The sequence below is a fragment of the Carcharhinus amblyrhynchos genome, chromosome 16 (assembly GCF_965287045.1).
Source record: "Carcharhinus amblyrhynchos chromosome 16, sCarAmb.v2.hapA, whole genome shotgun sequence".
In the NCBI taxonomy this organism is placed as follows: domain Eukaryota; kingdom Metazoa; phylum Chordata; class Chondrichthyes; order Carcharhiniformes; family Carcharhinidae; genus Carcharhinus; species Carcharhinus amblyrhynchos.
In genome coordinates, this window is record NC_137339.1 from 36,291,352 (window position 1) to 36,311,834 (window position 20,483).

The 20,483-nt window shown below is 39.6% G+C and overlaps 1 protein-coding gene across 2 annotated transcripts in view; it reads right to left on the reverse strand.

The window, feature by feature from the left end:
* dpm1 (dolichyl-phosphate mannosyltransferase subunit 1, catalytic) overlaps positions 1 to 20,483 on the reverse strand; it is a 71,940-nt gene that overhangs the window by 24,003 nt on the left and 27,454 nt on the right. For both annotated transcript variants that reach the window (XM_080204996.1, XM_080204994.1), the window contains exons 3-6: positions 15,877 to 15,910; positions 7,436 to 7,512; positions 7,329 to 7,354; positions 3,828 to 3,923 (exon numbers count right to left, since the gene is read on the reverse strand). In XM_080204996.1, coding sequence (XP_080061122.1) covers positions 3,828 to 3,923; positions 7,329 to 7,354; positions 7,436 to 7,512; positions 15,877 to 15,910 — 233 coding nt within the window. The remainder of the gene's footprint in view (positions 1 to 3,827; positions 3,924 to 7,328; positions 7,355 to 7,435; positions 7,513 to 15,876; positions 15,911 to 20,483) is intronic.

Below are 20,483 nucleotides of genomic sequence, written 5' to 3' on the forward strand. Positions count from 1 at the left end.
TTTTGCATTTGTTCACACAAAGATTATAATTCTATGAAAAGTGCCATCTAATGTATAAACGAAGCATGAGATTATTGGTCACATTAAAAAACTAATTAGGGATATCTCCTCCATAGTTTTTAGTATCTGTTGTCTACCAAGTTCAATCAATGTTGAATTTAGTTGTTTGTTGCAGTAAAAAGTCTTAAAACTTGAAATCTTGCCATTCATTTAAAATTCAAATCACTGCTTAAAAAATTATTGGTCTCTGAGGATTGTAATAATCTCTGAACTTGGAACTACTCTGCTCCTCAATGTAGCGTCATAAGCGCAGTATCCAAAATTGATTAGAATACGTATATAATTTCACAGAATCAAAATAAGGTGAATTACAATACCAAAATCTTTTTTCCAACTTCACATATAGGTACATATTCTACTTTTGGAACAATATGCATTGCCTTAAACTTTTATACAAAATGGCTTCCAATACTAGTTTAGGTATGAGCCAAATCTAAGTCCCTCTGAACTGCAGTTTTATCCATCATCCTTCTTTCTCATACAACTTTGCACCACTTATATTCATTCTACTCACAATATACTCATTGAGGTTGTTAAAATTATTCACAGCAACATTGGTGGACTCTTGATGGTTGCAGCTGCCAAACTTGAACTGTAGCCACTGATAATTCCCCTCAGTTTTTATTTTCAATTTATAATCAGTTTCTTGATTTTACAAACCTTCACTTTATCACAATTTAAGCACACAATTTCTGAAAGTGAAGATGTATAATAACAACATTATCACCCACCAACTTCATTACATCAAAAAAAATTAAATACATTTGCTGGTCGCAACCTACTTTTAAAATCCATTTAGCTTTGATTTACTACCTGTATTGTGATTTGATGGTTCTGATTATTGTTTGTTTAGCAAAAACAAAGTTAACTTGATGGCTATAATGGAAGAAAAAGGCCTTCAAGTTTTAATATCTGTATTTCTGATCCCTGTCAAAGGGCTGCATGCCAAAGATTCCCATGGTGGTTATCTTTATTTCTGACTGACTGTAAAAAGTATATAATTCCACAATGTTGCTTGTAGGTTGAGGAATAGAGGCCAAAGAACAAGTGGAAGGATAGTAAGCAAAGACCAAGGTCCAGAAACATGTGACTTGGCAAATAAACAAAAAAGTTTTAACTGAGACAATGCTGATGATGAAAGGTGAAAGGCTCGAGAGCGGGAGTGCAGGTACTTCAGTGTGGAGGTAGTTACGAGTTAGATCTTCCTAGATCTGCAACTTTTAAAATTTGACTATGGGCACTGATGCATAAGCCATTATGATGGCAAAAGGGGAACTGGACTTTTCTTTTCCTCATGTCTGGCTGGTTAAACCAATCAGATGTTTGGAGCTAGATCTGATAGATTACAATTGAATTGTAGCTAATATATTCTCTTGGATGCATTCCAACTGGTACATTTTTGGGGACACTTCTATATAGACAATTTTCTTGCTTCAGCCTGAAGAACATAGGAACGGAAGTAAGCCATTTAGCCCATCATGTCTGCTCCGCCATTCAATTAGATCATGGCTGATCATCTAACTCAACACCACTTCCGCATGCTATCCCCTGATATCATTAGTCTCCAGAAACTAATGACTTTTGTCTTGAATACAGCCCTTGGGGTAGAGAATTCCAAAGATTCACCATCCTGAGTGAATAAATTCCTCCTCATCTCAGTGTTAAATTATCTACTCTTATTCTGCAATTATATCCCCTTTTTCTAGACTCACCCAAACAAGGGGAACATTCTATCTACATCCAGCCAGTCACAGTCTGTAAAAGTTACAAAGTTTTATTGAGATTCCCTCTCATTCTTGGAAACTCTTGCGAATACAGGCCCAGTGTCCTCAATCTCTCCTTGTAGAGCCATACAGCACAGGAGCCATTCAGCCCATCTTATGCATGCCAGCCCAAGGACACTCAAGTACCTTTTCTAATCCCATCTTCCTGCCCATAAGACAATCCCATCAGGAATTAGTCTGGTGAACCTCATTTGCTGCCTCCACGGCAAGTATATCCTACCATAGAAAAGACGACCAATACTCCAGGTGCAGTCTCATTAAGGCTTTATACAATTGCAATATAATAAATCTTCCATACAATACAGCAGAGCAACTCCACATAACAATTAGACACAAACTAAAGGCAAGAGAAAGAGAAACTTTTAGGGCTGTTGACTAAAAGCTTGAACAAAGAAATAGATTTTTTAAAGAGGTGGAAAGCCTTAGACAGAGTATTCCACAGTATGGGGTCTGGACAGCTGGAGGCACGGCTGCCAACACAGATGTAGCAAGTGAGGAATTAACAAAAGGCCAGAGAATACACATCTTGTAGGGCTGCAGGAGGTTAGAGAGAAAGGGGCCATGAAAGTGTTTGAATGTGAAGATGAGTATTTTTAAATGAAGCTCTTTGTCAACAATCAGAGCTGATGGGTGAATGGGCCTTGGTGTGGGTTAGGGTACAGATGACAGCATTTTAAATTATCTCAATTTTATGGAGGCTGGAAAATGTGAGTAGGCCAGGAGAGGTTTGAAATAGTCAAACAAAAGGGAAAGAAAGACACCTCATGATGCTGGACATCTCAAAGTTCTTTCTGGACAATGGAGTACTTCCTGAAGTGTAGTCATTATTGTAATGTAGGAAACATTAATTTCTGCACAGCAAGCTCCCCAATCAGCAATGCTGATTGAGATATAAATATTAACTGGACATTGGAGATATCTGATTTACTCCTCTTTGAAACAGTGCCATGGGATGTTTTGTGTGGTTTGAGGGGGCAGATGGGGCCTCAATTTAATCTCATTGAAAGACAGCACTTCCAACAGAGCAGCATTCCCTCAATACTCTACTGTAGCATCAGTCTTGATGTTTGTGCTCAAGTTCTGAGTGGAATTTGAACCCATAACCTTCTGACTCAGATCAGTCACAATTGACACCATGGCACCAAAAGTATGGATGGGAATTTCAGCAGCAATTGCACTGAGGTCTCCTTCTATCACCAATCTCTCTAATGTTTGGTGTACAGTTCTGGTCTCCATGTATAAAAGTAATATAGAGAAATAAATTTAAAAAACATAGAGGTAAACTATTAAAAAAGACTGAACAGGCTCCTGCACTTCTCTCAGAAAAAGGAAGGCTGATGGAGGTCTGTAAAATTATGAAAAGATTTGAGAGATATACATAGGGAAGTGCTTTCCATTTATGGGAAGACTAAAATTAAGGATATAAATACAAGAGCCACTAACAAAACAACAGGGAATTTCAGGAGAATGTTCTTTACACAGAACTGTTTGCATGTGTAACTTGATAACAATAAAGAGTAGCTGAGGTGAACAACATCGATGAATTTGAGGGCAAAAATAAGCACAGGAAGAAGAGGCCTATGTTGATAAGATTAGATGAAGACATGTGTGGGGCCCCACGCAAAGCAAAAGCATCTGTTTCTGCGCTGTACGTTTTATGTAATTTTATATAAAATCCAATGAGACAATCAACACTTTGGTGACCTTGATTATACAACATTGAGATGCAGGATAATCCCAACAGGACTTCAGATAAATATAACTGCAACAATTTAACCAGGAGTGCCCCGTGACCTATGTCACTTTAGGTAGCTGAGGTTGATCAAAGCAGAACTAATGTTTCTGTGAAAACTGCTGGAATCAAAATTTAAAATAAAACTCAATTAAGAGAAAATTATCTTCTAACTAAATTACAACACTGTTTCACGAGTGCTGCAATTTTTTTTTAGGTTGGAGCCCATAGTAGAAACGTGCACTTCATACCTCATGAGTTTCCGCTTCAGATCCCAGCCAAATACTCCTCCATTCCCTCTATAACGAGTACCAGACACTATATCGTAATTTCCTTCCTTTTGTTTCCTGTATTTAAAAGAAAATAATTACACTCTAATTTACAGGACAGCTTGAGGTTTCAGAAACAGAAAGCTAACAACAAAATCATTCTGTGGACAATGAATTTGTATCTTTTCATTTCATCCTTCTCAATAGCTACTGCCTCCATTTTCCCCAAAAAGATACCTTCTCATTGTACTGAAAAACAATAAATACATTTTGGGATTTTAGATTTGAAAAGAATAGTTTGAAATTTATTCTTAGTATCTCGTCTTTTAATAATTGACTCGAAGGTGAAGAATTTCATCTTAAGTGGATTTTCAACTTCAAGCTGCAAGGCAACCACATTTTTAAAATTTGTTGGCACGCGACTTCATTTTAAAAGTATGCAACTCCACCTACTTCCAGAAACTGTCAAGTTGTAGCACGATGAAACAAAATTATATATCCAAAAGCAATCCATTAAATCACTCAGCCAAGCACTTGCTCATCCCAGAAACTCAACTAAGATAACAACTAGAAAGAAATCAGTAGTATGGAAATGTATTCAAATCTATTGAAAAATTTACCTTTCAAAGTACTATAAAGCTGCCTGCTTCCATATATAACACTAACCCAATCTCACTAACGATAGCATGGGGCAAGTCGTCCAGAAAATTATTCTTTTTTTCATTCATGGGGTGCAGATGTCACTGGCTGGACCAGCATTTATTGCATCCCTAACTGCCCTTGGGAAGGTGGTGGCGAGCTGGCTTCTTGAACCGCTACAGATCACGTGTTGTAGGAACATCCACACAGTCTATTAGGAAGAAGTTCCAGGATTTTGACCCAAAAGGCAAAAACCTCAAAAGGCAAAAAAAAAAAGCAAATCTCTTCTGGTTTTAGTATTAACCCATTAAAACGTGTAATAGTTGAGAATTTAACAAGCTATCACTGCACAGTGAGAGCACATCATACCTCAGAGTCACCTACTTTTACAAGCAAGTCAAACAAGTTATTAGGTGCAATCAGTGGCAGATGGCCCACTATGCTTTCAGCTCTCTATTTAATGTGTCAATCTCACTAAAATAAATACTAATGGTTGTCTGGGCAAGCAGGTGAACCTTTCTCAATCCAATATTTAAAGATTTCATCTACTTGAGTAAATGATGCCATATGTTTGTTGCTATGTTTTAGATTCAGGATAGATCTTCATGCATACGGGAAGTTGGTGACCGTTTTGCAGGATGGAGAGGGGCTGTAATTAACAGGAGGGAAAGGCTGATGCTCCTGCTAGCCCATAAAAGATGTTGTAAAAGGGAGCTCCCATTTTACTGCTGGCTTTCCCAAAATGAGAAACCTGGATGGCAACTGTTAAATATAAACCTGGCTCCCAGCTCCCTTAATAATAGAATAATTGATTTTATTCATTCATGGGATGTGGGCCTCGCTGGCTGGGCCATCGTTTATTGCCCATCCCTGAGGGCATTTAAGAGTCAACCATTCTGTTGTGGATCTGGAGTCACATCTGGAACCAAAACAAGCTTAGGAGGACATTATAACCAGATGTGTTTTTTTTAAAAAAAAACAACTGACAATGGTTTCAAGGTCATTAGACTTTTAATTGCAGATTTTTATTGAATTCAAATTTCACCATCTGCCATGGTTGGATTCGAACCAAGGTCTCCAGAGCATTATCCTGGGCCTCTGGATTACTAGTCCAGTGACAATACCAATACATCACTGTCTCCCCTATGGTGCATATGCAGCAAGCAGGGATGCATTCCCTTTTATATAAAAAAATGCAGTGAAGAGGAGAACATTTGTCCCATTGGGTATGCACTGACTCTCCAAACATGCGTAACGACTTAGTGCCATTCTCCTGTTTTTTTCCTCCATACCCTTGCATGTTATATTCAAAATCATCTCATGTCCTCTTGAGTGCCTCAATGGAAACTGCCTCCACCATGCTTCTAGGCAGTGCATTCCAGACTCGAATCACTTACTTGAGAAAAAGGTTTTCTACATTACATTTGCTTCTTTTGCAGCTCATTTTAAATCTGCGCCCCCTCGTTCTCAATCCTTTTATGAGTGGAAACAGTTTCTTCCTGTCTATCCTCCTTATGATTTTGAACACCTCTATCAAATTTGTTAGCTTTCTTTTCCAAGGAGAAAAGTTCCAACCTCTGCAATCTACCTCATAATTGATGTTTCTCATCCCTGAAACCATTCTCTTCTGCACTCTCTTCAATGCATTCACAACCTTCCTATAGTGTGGCATTCAGAACTGTACACAACATTCCAACTGAGATCAAACAGTTGTCTTATATAGGTTCAGCATTATCATCTTGTCCTTATACGCTATGTCCCTAAAATCCAGGATACTGTATGCTTTATTAATGGCTCTCTCCACCTGTCTTGTGACCTTAGATGATCCATGCACATATACCCCTAGGTACCTTTGCTCCTACACTTTTTAAGAATTGTAGCTCTTACTTTCTATTGTTAGTCTATGTTCTTCCTACCAAATGAATCACCTCACACTTCCCCACATTGAACTTCATCTGCCACCTATCTGCTCACTCTACCAATTTGTTTATGTCATTTTGAAGTTCTGTACTGTCCTCCTTACAGTTTACAATGTTTCCAAGCTTCCTGTCATCTGCAGACTTTGAAACTGTCCCCTGCACCAAAATCTAGCCTAGGTCGTTCACACACATCAGGAAAAGCAAGGGTCCCGATACCAACTGCTGGGAAACTCCACTACAGACCTTCCTCAGTCCAAAAAATATCCATTGGCTATTACTGTGTTTCCTACTGCTCTGCCAATTTTGGATCCAAGTTGCGACTGTCCCTCTTACTCCATGAGCTATAACATTTCTCACAAGTCTGATCTGTGGCAAAGTATTGAATGCTGTTTGTGTACACCACATCAACTGCATTACCCTAGTTGACCCTTCCTGTTACCTTTTGAAAAAACTCCAGCAAGTTGGTTAAACATAATTTCCCCTACAGAAATCCATTCTGGCTCTTCCTAAGCATGTTTCCATGTGACTACTAATTCCATCCCAAGAAATTGTTTCCAGAAGCTTCATTACCAATGAAGTTAAACAGTACAATAGTGATGTTATAGTGCTGAAGATGAATATGAGGGCAGTCTTGAATTAATCAATGAAAATAATTTTGTTTGACCTAGGACTGGTTTATTTTATATTTTATCTCTTTTTTTTGTCATGGGTTCACAACTTCTATAAATCACAGTACCACAAAAATCACAGCATGAAATCATACAGATTTAATTGGAAACAGATTGATGTAATCATGTCCTGATTTATTAATCATTTATACTACATCCTAGAACTTTATAATATTTGAAAAGATAAGGTTATCACCTGGCATACAACCAATGAATAATAATAAGTCAGCTACAAAAACAGAAAGAATAATACTCACTTTATGAATTCAGGGATAAATTTTGGCTAAAAGTAAAAGGAAAAAGGAATTGGTTACTTAAATATATTAAATGTAAAAATGTATTAATAAAGCGAAGATAAACTTACATGGTGTGAAAGATCAGCATCCATTATAAAGATAAAGTTGCCAGTGGCATGCTGTATTCCATGGATGTATGCTGTTCCTAAAGGAAATTCAAATACTCAGGTTAACCATGTTGAGCACAGTTCATTTTATTGACTTTCCAGAACAGATTTAAAAAAATAGCCAAAACATATTTTAAAAATCAGTTTTATACAAAGCAGGTTGATTCAATCAATTGCACTGGATCGCCTACCAAAAAAGTGATATATTAATAAAACTTTGGAGTTATTTAGTCTAAACTAAATGATTTTAGTAGAGTTTTATTAAGAAAAATAAAACTGATTACTTGCCAACATTACCGGTTCATTGATGTTCATGGTATATAAATATAAATGATTTAGACTTAAATGTAGCGAGCATAATTAAAAATTTTGCAGATAGTACAAAAATGGTTGTTAGTTAGGAAAAGCTGCAGAATGCAGCAAGATACAAATGGACTAGTTAGGTGAACAGTAAAGTGGCAATTGGAATTCGATCCAGGGAATTATGAAGTAATACCTTTGGTAGCACAAACAAGGCAAGGGCATACACGCAGTTGTTGGATGTACAACACTATTGGTTCCTGAAAAATGCGTCTCAAATTGAAACACTACAAGTTGCAACTGATTTTCCTCATAAGAAACTGTTATAAATGGAGGGATTGGTTCCTCAGCCAAGGTCCAGTACCATACTTTCAACAAGATAATCTAGAAATTTGTACTTAATTACAGATAAGTAATACATCATCAACAACATATCTATTGATATTAAAAATATCATAGAAACATACTGGTCTATAATGTATTGTATAGTACAGTATTGTCTATTGTAGATTACCTATAAATTATCTGAAGATCACAATTTTTAAAATCTTACAGTAACTTGTCTTCATCATTCCTGGGCTAATGGGTGGGTCTGGACTTTGATTGGAGGTTTTGAAGGGTCATTCGGTGGCGTCCTCTTAGGATTCTCAGCTTCAGATTCTTCTGGAGTCTTCTCTGCTTTCTTAAAGAAAGTATCCAAGGAAGTTTGAACTGAAGTTCGCCTCTTCGCAGCGTGGATCAGTACCTGGGACTTTGATGTTGTGGCCATTTCTGAGACATGGATAGAGCAGGGTCAGGAATGGATGTTGCAGGTTCCGGGGTACAAATGCTTTAGTCGGAGTAGAGAAGAAGGTAGAAGGGGGGGTGGGGTAGCATTGCTAGTCAAGGACTGTATCACAGTGTCGGAGAGAAAGTTTGATGAGGACTTGTCAGTTGAGGTAGTATGGGCGGAGATTAGAAATAGGAGAGGAGAGGTCACCCTGTTGGGAGTCTTTTATAGACCTCCTAAAAGTTCTAGAGAGGTTGAGGAAAGGATTGCGGAGACAATCCTGGTTAGGAGTGAAAGTAATAGGGTAATTGTTATGGGGGACTTTAACTTTACGAATATTGATTGGAGTTGCTATAGTTCTAGCTCGCTAGAGGGGTCAGTGTTTGTACAAAGCGTGCAGGAAGGTTTTTTGTCTCAGTATGTAGACAGGCCAACTAGAGGTGAGGCTATATTGGATTTGGTGCTGGGAAATGAGCCAGACCAGGTGCTAGACTTGGAAGTTGGTGTGCATTTTGGTGATAGTGACCACAATTCGGTTACGTTCACCTTAGTGATGGGAAGAGATAGGCGTGAACCTCGGGTCAGCAATTTTAGCTGGGGTAAGGGCGATTATGAGGCTATCAGGAGTGAATTAGGAAGCATGGATTGGATTAGGGGATTACAGGGACTGGGAACATCTGAAATGTGGAATTTTTTCAAGGAGCAGCTACTGCGAGTCCTTGATAGGTATGTCCCTGTCAGGCATGGTGGATTTGGTAGATCTAGGGAACCGTGGTGCACTAAAAGAGTTGAGTCGATGGTTAAAAAGAAAAAGGAGGCTTATGTTCGGATGAGATTGGAGGGCTCAGATAGTGCACTAGAAAGCTTTAGATTGGCTAGGAGGGAGTTGAAGAGTGAGTTGAGAAGGGCTAAAAGAGGACATGAGAAGACTTTGGCTGATAGGATTAAGGAGAATCCTAAGGCGTTCTATAAGTATGTCAAGAACAGAAGGTTGGTCAGGGCAAGATTAGGGCCAGTTACAGACAGCAGGGGGAAGTTGTGTGTGGAACCGGAGGAGATTGGAGAAGTATTGAACCAATATTTCTCTTCGGTGTTCACGCAGGGGGACATGAATATAGCTGAGGAGGACATTGGGTTGCAGGGGTGTAAAATAGACAGTATTACGGTTGATAAAGGGGATGTGCTGGAAATTCTTGAGGGGCTGAAAATAGATAAGTCCCCTGGTCCGGATGGGATCTACCCTAGGATTCTCTGGGAGGCTAGAGAGGTGATTGCAGAGCCTCTGGCTCAGATCTTCAGGTCGTCATTGGTCTCTGGTGTAGTCCCGGAGGATTGGAGGATAGCGAATGTTGTCCCATTGTTTAAGAAGGGGAACAGAGACTTTGCCGGGAATTATAGACCGGTGAGTCTTACTTCTGTTGTGGGCAAGGTTTTAGAAAAAATTATTAGGGATAGGATTTATAGTTATTTGGAGTGTAATGAATTGATTAGAAATAGTCAGCATGGTTTTGTAGCAGGTAGGTCGTGCCTTACTAACCTTATTGAGTTTTTTGAGAAGGTGACCAAAGAGGTGGATGGGGGTAAGGCAGTTGACGTGGTATACATGGATTTTAGTAAGGCGTTCGATAAGGTTCACCATGGTAGGCTTCTGCAGAAAATGCAGATGTATGGGATTGTGGGTAATCTAGGAAGTTGGATCAGGAATTGGCTATCAGATAGGAGACAGAGGGTGGTGGTGGATGGTAAATATTCATCATGGAGTGCAGTTACGAGTGGTGTGCCTCAGGGATCTGTTTTGGGGCCACTGTTGTTTGTAATTTTTATTAATGATCTGGATGAGGGTATAGTTGGGTGGATTAGTAAATTTGCTGATGACACCAAAGTTGGAGGTGTGGTAGATTGTGAGGAAGGGTGTCATAGTCTGCAGGGAGACTTAGATAGGTTGCAGAGCTGGGCCGAGAGGTGGCGGATGGAATTTAATGCGGAGAAGTGTGAGGTAATTCACTTTGGTAGGAGCAACAGATGTGTCGAGTATAGGGCTAACGGGAGGACTTTGAATAGTGTGGATGAACAGAGGGATCTAGGTGTGTGTGTACATAGATCCCTGAAAGTTGGGAATCAAGTAGATAAGGTTGTCAAGAAGGCGTACGGTGTCTTGGCGTTTATTGGAAGGGGGATTGAATTTAGGAGTCGCAGTGTAATGTTGCAACTGTACACTACTCTAGTGCGGCCGCACTTGGAGTACTGTGTGCAGTTCTGGTCCCCGCATTACAAGAAGGATGTGGAGGCGTTGGAGAGGGTGCAGAGGAGGTTTACTAGGATGTTGCCTGGTATGGTGGGGAGGTCCTATGAGGAGAGACTGAGGGATCTAGGGTTGTTTTCGTTGGGAAGAAGGCGGCTAAGAGGGGATCTTATTGAAACATATAAGATGATTAGAGGTTTAGATAGGGTGGATAGTGATAGCCTTTTTCCTCGGATGGAGAAAGCTAGCACGAGGGGGCATGACTTTAAATTAAGGGGGGGTAGCTACAGGACGGATGTCAGGGGTAGGTTCTTTACCCAGCGGGTGGTGAGGGATTGGAATGCCCTGCCTGCTGCAGTTGTAGATGCGTCTAGTTTGGGGGCGTTTAAGAGATCTCTGGATAGGTTTATGGACGAAAAGGGATTGGTATAGGCTAGTGGGTCATTGTTTTTGTAACTGGTCGGCGCAACATCGTGGGCCGAAGGGCCTGTTCTGCGCTGTAATGTTCTATGTTCTATGTTCTATGTTCTATGTTCTTCTTGTAAATTTCTCTGTAGCAGTGGTACACGTATATACCCCTATTCACTGATGCATTGTGTTCAATGCTGGGGTCATGTTCCTCAAAAAGAGACATGGAAGCTTTCAAATGTTGAAATGCCTCAGCTAACAGGCGTACTGTTAAGACTTTATGGGGAGGAATATCTTCAACAGTGGCTGCATCATCATCTTCTCTGCACTTGTTGCTGTTCCAACTCAATGAGGTCCTCATTAGTTAATTCTTCAGAACGTGATGCCAGCAATTCATCAACATCCTCTGGCGCAATATCTAATTTGAGCTATTTGTCTTCTGGTTGCCTCTTCAACAGTATCCTAAAGTGTTGGAATTTATACACAAACTCAAAATGCAATTTTCATTTTGTGCCAAATGCCAGGGATTGTTGCAGCAGAAACAATCTTACATTTAACACGGTGTTAATTCTAAAGCATTGTTACTCCTTGACAATCCAACCATCCTTGATGACATGCATTCTGACATCAAAGTAGTCGTTCTGCCTCCAAAACCGCCTCACTGTTGCAACCCATGGACCAGGAGATATATTTGCAAACTTGGTTGTGTAATTTCATTCCATGCCTCACCTATGTTCTTAATAGTATGGTAACTGTTGAAAAATTTCTTGAGAATTGGTCCACCTTCTTTCTCAGTTGCCCTGATGGCTTGGGAAAATGTGCACGTAAGGCTTTAAAGGACATAATTATCTCTTGTCCATAGGTTGCAACAGTGAGGTGGCATTGGAGGCAGAAAGACTACTTTGATGTTAGAATGCATGTCATCAAGGATAGCTGGATGACCAGGAGCATTGCAAAGGAGTAACAATGCTTTAGAAGTAACAGTACGTTAAATGCAAGATTGTTTCTGCTGCAACAATCCCTGACACTTGGCACAAAATGAAGGTTGAACCAACCCTCAAAGATATTCCTATTGACCCACTCCTTACAAGTGGATTTCCATATCACTGGGAGAAATACATTGGGACATCCCTTGAAAGCCCTGGAGTTTTCTGAATGGCGCACAAGCAAAGGTTTAAGTTTAAAGTCATCTGCAGCATTGGCACCAAGCTGAAGACTGAACCTGTCTTCAGCAGCTTTGCAATTTAGCATGGAATTTTCCTCTTTGGCAGGTTCTCAATGGCATTTTATTTTCAAAAACAGCATTAAGAACTTGCTGAGCACGATGATTTCAGCCAATGTATTAGGAAAATCACGAGCTGCCTCTTCATCAGCACTGGCAGCTTCAACCGAAACATTGATGTTATGCAAATTAGGCCTGGCTTTAAAACACATTAACCACCCCTCGTTTACATTAAAAAAACTTTCCCCCTGTTGCTTCTTTAGATCAGTATTACGATTCCTAGCCTTATCCTGAATTATGCCTAAACTAACAGGAGCGTAGTGCTGACTTCGATCCTCCAGCCAAATTATTAAGTGTCTCAATCTGAGCAATAGATTCAACACGCTGCTTCATTATCACAGTTGATTAAATACAGGCAAATCCTTAACATGCTCCTGAACTCTTAACTTGTCTTTCAGTCACAGCAGTCATTGCAGGGATATCTCAAGCTTTACTAATTTCAGTTTGCATCTCATCTCTTTCAGACCTCTTAATTATTTCCGTTTTGGTTTCCATTATTAGAAGGGATATCTCTTGCACAAGGTTTACACTTTTCTGCCATTATTACAGGCCAAGAAATTTTAAATTTTAAGCAAGAGTTTGGAAAAACAAGTGCACTGAGTATTGTACTGCAAAAGTGTGTTCAACCGCAACTGAACATCAATACACATTTACTGTACGGACACCACTGATGTGGCACGAGGTCACCACTTACATGGGATGTCAAAACCAATCTTGGAAAGTTGGATCTGGGTGTCATATTTACAAATGTTGTAAACACACTGTTCAGCGTAATCCAAATATCTTAAAGTCGAGGACTGCCTGTATGCAATAAGTTGTAGGATTCCAAGAAGTGCAACGCAATAGTACACCCTGGATTGTGTGTTCACAGATCTCTGAAGGTAACAAGACAAGGCGACGTACAGGATACTTCATTGCCCAAGGCACCTCAATAACGGCAGGGAAGTTATGCTACAATTGTGTTGGATTGTTTGGAACAAAGATTTAAATGATGTTTATTAGGGACCTCAATAGAATGATTAGGAAGGACCTCTTTTACTTAGTAGAGAGGTCAAAAAACACTTGAAAGGCACTCAAGCTGTCATAATCCAAGAGCTAGAAGGAGAATTAAGACTAGATGGGCATTCTTCATCTGGCATGGGAACAGTTGGTCAAATGGTCTCCTACTATATTATAAATCGATGTTACTATTTCTAAGACCAATATTTTGAAGTCAGATCTCCAAGCATCTGTATTCTATATCAGTAGTCTGTATCTTGTACAATCATGTTTAACAAAGTTGCTGAAAATGCAATTACTAAGTATTCTTTGATAACTAACTTCTGCCTAACTGGAATCTTTCCAAAATTTAAGTGCACAATTCCTTGAAGAACAAGATGGATTCCAACAGTTTGTGCTAAACAATGCTTGTCTTATCTTTTGTTACTCATTTCTACATCAGATTTAAGCTACTGTATCGAAAAGATATTTTGCTTTATTTATAAGTATGTTTTTATGACTGTGGTACACTATAATGAACCAATCTTGTTACATTGCACATTTGCCATTGGTTCAATAGCACAACATTGCTGATCTTGCAAAACTAATCTTAGGATTCAGTAACAAGAGGAAGTGTAAAGTTGCAAACCACCTGCAGTACGTACAGTGGGTGCGTAGCACGATTTCAGGTCATTTAAAAGTTTTTTAAAAATTGAATTATATCACTGTTAACGCTTGACATGTTTAAATAGCATGTAAAGCACGTTGACTAGGAGAGTAAAGAACAGGATGGGGGGGAACGAGGAGGGGAGGGAGCGAGGGGAGGGAGTGAGGGGGGCAGCGGTGAAAGGGGCAGGAATACACAAGTGAAACGAAAGAGGAAGAGGTGAACTGGGCAGTGTTTGCACACTTAAATGAGTTGCCCATTTTGTACAAATAAAAAAAGGGGAACATTGGTGCCACCTACAGCTGTAATGGATATGTGACAATCAAATGTTGACACTTTTAATATGGATTTTGCCACAAATTGAACTGACAGAAGAGTTGCAATTTGAAGTGGAATGTTGCAAATCACTAAGTATTTTAATAATCTTTGGAAAAATAGGGTGTATATTTTTGCAATAATCAATGTAGGTGGCATAAATTTTGGAAGTGACAGTTTCCTGTGTTTGTACCCAGTCAGTATCAAGCTATGTTAAGTTGTGAATAGTATTTAATTTTGCAATATAAATAATAACACTCACAGTGACTTAGACATTGTTGGTTTTGCCAAGTAGATTAGAGTAGCTCTCAGTGGACTAAAGCAACATCCACTTTCCCTAACATCTCCTGCCCTATTAAAACCTTACATAAGCTTTTACAGCACTTTCTTGGTTATGTACCAAGCGGCTTGGCAAACTAGCTGAAGAAAATTTGAAGAGGGGAAACAAAACAAAAATTGTTGTATGTGCTAGTCCTTAAGTGTATATATATGAAAAATATTTGCGGATATGGTTGTCAAAGCTTTTTTTAACCTCAGATCATTTCCAGTCAGCTCTGTTCAGCAGTCAAAGGTTGCAAACTGACAAAGATGAGTGATAGAAAAGGAGTATTGGCTCTTTTTAAGATATTCTGGATTCCAGAGAGAGGCAAGCAGCTACATATTAACAAACTCAGGTGGTCTGATTGCCAAGCTTGAGCCTGGAGGCCAATTAACATTAGCTGTCTAACATAAATATAAATAAATAAAATATTAAAATTGGCAGAATTCAGAATAGTTCAATAAACAGATAGTATCAAATGTTTTCAAGGACGCTAACATGCCTTCCCGGGAGCATCTGGAGTCACTTATTATTGAGCCATCAATGAACACACTGTCTCAATGCATTAAAAAGGACAACTTTCATCCCCTAGTGGTTATTTCATTAAAAAACGAAGTCTTTGGTGTCAATTCATGATTAATTCAGACATGATACAAATATGTATACTTGCAAAAAGCATTATTGTGTATTCTCTGAATTGCAGCTTTTATTTTTCATCTGAAGTTGACTGGTTTGCTAGGTCACTTCAAAGGTCAGTTAAGAATCACACATAAGCAGTCAGTCTCAAAAGGGCATTACTGAGTCACTTTAGTTCTTGAAGATAGTTTCTCTGGATTATTAGTGTAGGCCTCTGGATGACTAGTCCAGTACTGTAACTATTCTACAATACCCAATATACAAACAAAAACACTCATGCTCCAGAACATGATTCTACAAGTGTGCCATTTTTAGCATTAGCAATGCTCAGAACATTTAAAATATTGAAATTAGTAAATAAGAAGTCCAATTTTCATTAATGATGTTCTTTATAGACCACAATACATGAAGCAAATAATTCAACGTACAAACTGCAGATTAAAATAGTTTTTGAGCATTCATACAGGAAGACAACACAGTTCTTACCTAATCCCAGTTTCTTTGCTCTAGGTCTCAGGAGCTGTGGGAACATGAAATAGTAATTGCAGCAAAATCCCTAAGAATGCTACTAGAAAGCCACATGTTACAGAAAGGCACAGTTAATAGAGAGTCCATTGTTCTTAATCAACTTGAAAGCTATAGGCAACTTTGTATATTACACAAAGATTACACTCATTATTATTGGATAGGCTATGAGCCCTAACAATATTCCACAATATTACTGAAAACTCGTGCTCCAGAACTTGCCATGCCCCTAGCCAAGTTGCTACAATGCTGGCATCTACCCAGCAATGTGGAAAATTACCCAGGTATGCTCTGCCCTCTACACAAAAAACAGAATAATTCCAAAATGGCCAATTTACCTCTCTATCATCAGTAAAATAATGAAACAGATCATCAACATCTAGTAGCATTCACTTAGAAATACCCTGCTCAGTGATACTGTTAGGGTTCCGCCAGGACCACTCAACACCTGTCCTCATTTCAGCCTTGGTTCAAACATGGACAAAAGAGCTGAACTCGAGGTGAGGTGAAAGTGACTGCCCTTGACACCAAGGAGCATTTGACCAAGTATGGCATCAAGGAGCCCCAGAAAAACTGGAGTCATTGGGAATCGGGGGGGTGGGGGAGAAACTCTCTGCCAGTTTTATTTGGCATATCTGGCAAAAAGAAAGATGGCTGTGATTGTTGGACGTCAGTCATATTGGTTCCAGAACATCACCCCAGTAGTATTGTGCTAGGCCAATCATCTTCAACCATTTTATTAATTATCTTCCTTCCACCATAGGATCAGAAATGGGAATGTTCGCTGATGATTGCACAATATTCAGCACCGTTCACAACCCCCCAGATACTGAAGCAGCCATGTCCAAATGTTGCAAAAACTGGATAATGTCCACACTTGAGCTGACAAGTGGTAACATTACTGCCATGCAAATGCCAAACAATAACCATCTCCAATGAGGGAATCTAACCATTGCCCCTTAACATTCAATAACATTAGCATTGCTGAGCCCCTCATTAACACCATCTTAGGAGTTTAACCAAGACCTGAACTGGTCATATAAATACTGTGGCTACAAGAGCTGTGACGTGGAGATGCTGGTGTTGGACTGGGGTAAACACAGTAAGAAATTTCACAACACCAGGTTAAAGTCCAAAGGGTTTATTTGGTAGCAAATGCCACTAGCTTTCGGGGCTCTGCCCCTTCTTCAGGTGGCCTCATCTGACGAAGGGGCAGAGCCCCGAAAGCTAGTGGCATTTGCTATGAGAGCTGGTCAGAGGCTTGGAATTCTGTAGTAAGTACCTCACCTCCTGACTCCCAAAGCTCATCCACTGTCTACAAGGCATAAGTCATGAGTGTGATGGGCTATTCTTACTGGCTATGATGAGTGCAGCTCCAAGAACATTCTAGAAGCTTGACACCATCCAGGACAAAGCCACTTGCTTGATTAGCACCCAATTTTCACAAACATTCACTTCCTCCACCACTGACATACAATGGCACAAGTGTGTATCATCTACATGACGCACTGAAAGAACTCACCAAGTCTCCCGAGACAGCACTTTTCAAACTCACAACCACTATGAGTTAGAAGTCCAAGAGCAGCAGATACGTGAACATCACCACCTGGAAGTCTCCCTCTATGCCACTCACCGTCCTGACATGGAAATATGTCATCATTCCTTCAGTGTCGCTGGACCAAATTCCTGGAACTCCCTCCCTAACAGCACTATGGGTGTATCTACACCCCATGGTATGGACTGTACTGCAGTAGTTCACGAAAGCAGTTCACCATCACTTTCTCAAGGCCATTAGGGATGTGCAATAAATACTGGCCGAGCCAGCAACACCCACATTGCACAAACGAATAAAAGAAAATAAATTTTTATTACTATGGCATTGTTCAAAATAAGTGGTTACTCTATCACAATGAGGAGAGATTCTGTGACATGGAAGTTAGGATTTACACCTCTTAAAAAAAAATTAATATATTTGTAATAGATAAGCTCCAAGACAGAAACTTAGTTCCTGGAAAATAAATAGTACTTTTCTATGAGTTTTCCTTACACTTCATGGTATTATGAAGTAATCGCTACGTGTAAAATGGGAACCTTTTTGTTTTACAGATCAGCTGTTTACTACATGGGTTTCTGTGGCAAAAGCCAAAAAGATGTATGAATCTTCGAAAAACATAAAAATAACTTGCACCTTTTCATCTTTGCCAAATAGGTGTACAAATTGTTTAGTATTACTAAAAGGTTCAGCTTAAGAAACAAGTTTATTACAAGTAAATTCACAGCTTTTTAAAAATAGAAACACAACACCTGATTACATCTGTTAGAAATGTCTCAGAGCCTTTCATTTATAATGAATTATTTTAATGAAGTATAGTCATTGCTATGAGGACAAATGTGGCAGGACAGACATCTTACAGTAGCAATGTCCCACAAGTCAGCAATTAAGTGAATTACCAGGTCAGTCTATTTTTGGTGATCTTAACTAAGGGAAGATGTTAGCTTGGCACTGCAAGAATATTCTAGTTTTATCCCCACCTGGATCAGTGAAGTAGGCAGATGGCTTTAATAACTCATTCCAGAGGATAGTACCTTCAACAATGTAGTATACTCAATCTTAGAGTTGGGCTTGAACACACAAATGTCAAACTGAGAAGTAATCGTTACTAATTTTGTCCAAAATTTGAATAATGGTATCATCTCTCCAACACCTTTCCCCCAGCAATAGAATCTCCTTCTAATACAGACATAGAGAGACACAAAACTAAACCTCGACTCCTTCTCCATATAACAGAAAGTGTGCCTGTGTCTCCCATCACCTCAGTGGTGTCCCTGTCCCCTCGTCAACAGGATCTCTAAACAAGCTTTTATTCCCTATTGTTTTACAAACTGGAAAGGCTCCGATTGGTCATTCAACTTCAAGAAGCCACTCACTATTTCCCGTCACTCATCCAATTTCTTAACCAGGTCAATAATTTGCCTTCAATTCCACAAACATTTAATTTTAGCCAAAAGTTTCTCATGAGGAACTTTGTTAAATGCTTTCTGGAAGTCTATATTTTTCTCTCTCGATCGATAAACAAACAATAGCTCCTTAGGTAAGGGATTTTTGGCGTCTGTGAATCTGTACCCTTATATCATCTCTCTTTATGCTCTTTGCTCTCTACACAATTTTTCACACACTTCATTTATCTTTCTATCTTCTGACCCTGAACAGAAGCAATATAAATGTGGCTAAAAGTGCAGATCAGAACTGGGAATTTTGTGGCGACTCATCTAACTCACCTCCTTGTTCTAATGTGTTTTAAGGGATATCAGCATTGCATTACTAGAAGGGAAATGTGTCACAGAATCGCTACAGTGCAGAAGGAGGCCATTCGGCCCATCAAGTGCACACCAACAATAATCCCACCCAGGCCCTATCCCCACAACCCTAGGTATTTACTCTACCAATCCCCCGACACTAAGGGGCAACTTAGCATGACAAAACTACCTAAACTGCACATCTTTAGAGTGTGGGAGAAAACCAAAGTACCCAGAGGAAACCCATGCAGATATGGGGAGAACATGCACACTCAACACAGTCACCCAAGGCCAGAATTGAACCTGGGTCCCTTCCGCTATGAGGCAGCAGTGCTAACACAGTGCTGCCCCGTGTCATATGATCCAGCCTCAGTTTCACTTTGTTTTGAGCAGAGCACAGACACAGCTCTGATGGCTACAAACTTTATACCTATGTATAACTGTTCTCATGTGCCTAGTTTTAAAGAGTGAACTCACAATCCCTTTTGAGAGATTGGTGCCTTGTACAGTAAATAAGCCAATATAGTATTTCATTTTAAGTCTATCCACTATCTACAAGGCACAAGTTAGAACTGTGATGGAATACACTTGCTTGTGTAATGCTACTGTGCCTTTAAGAAATGTATTTTAATCAGTTTATAAGCAGGCCTGTTTTTTTAAAATTTTGGCACTGAGTTGTCTGAGCCGATGCCCTTTTATTGGTGCTAAAGCCATATAAAGGACCTTATGTTTATTTTTAATTCGGACTAATGCAGTGTTTGCGACTGAGAGACATGTCAGGTGGTATTTTTAGATAGTTTATTTTTCTCACATGAGAAATCCCCTTTCAGTCTGGCAGGAGCTATTTGGACTCCAGACTGAAAGCAGTGTTTTTTTAAGATTATTTATTAGTGTCACAAGTAGGTTTACATTAACACTATGACGAAGTCATTGTGAAATCCCCTGGTTGCCACACTCCGGCACCTGTTTGGGTACACAGAGGGAGAATTTAGCATGACCAATGCAATTAACCAGCACGTCTTTTGGATTGTGGAAGGAAACCAGACAACCCAGAGGAAACCTATGCAGGCATGGGGAGAACCTGCAGACTCCGCACAGTGACCCAAGCCGGGAATCAATCCCAAGTCCCTGGTGCTGTGGGACAATTGTGCTAACCACTGTGCCACCATGTTTCATCCTGGTATTGGAAATCCTGCTATCTGTAAGGTGCAGCTAGAAGCTATAGGCAAGCAGTAATTCTGTGCGTCTCAAGATGGGCAAACATTTCCAAG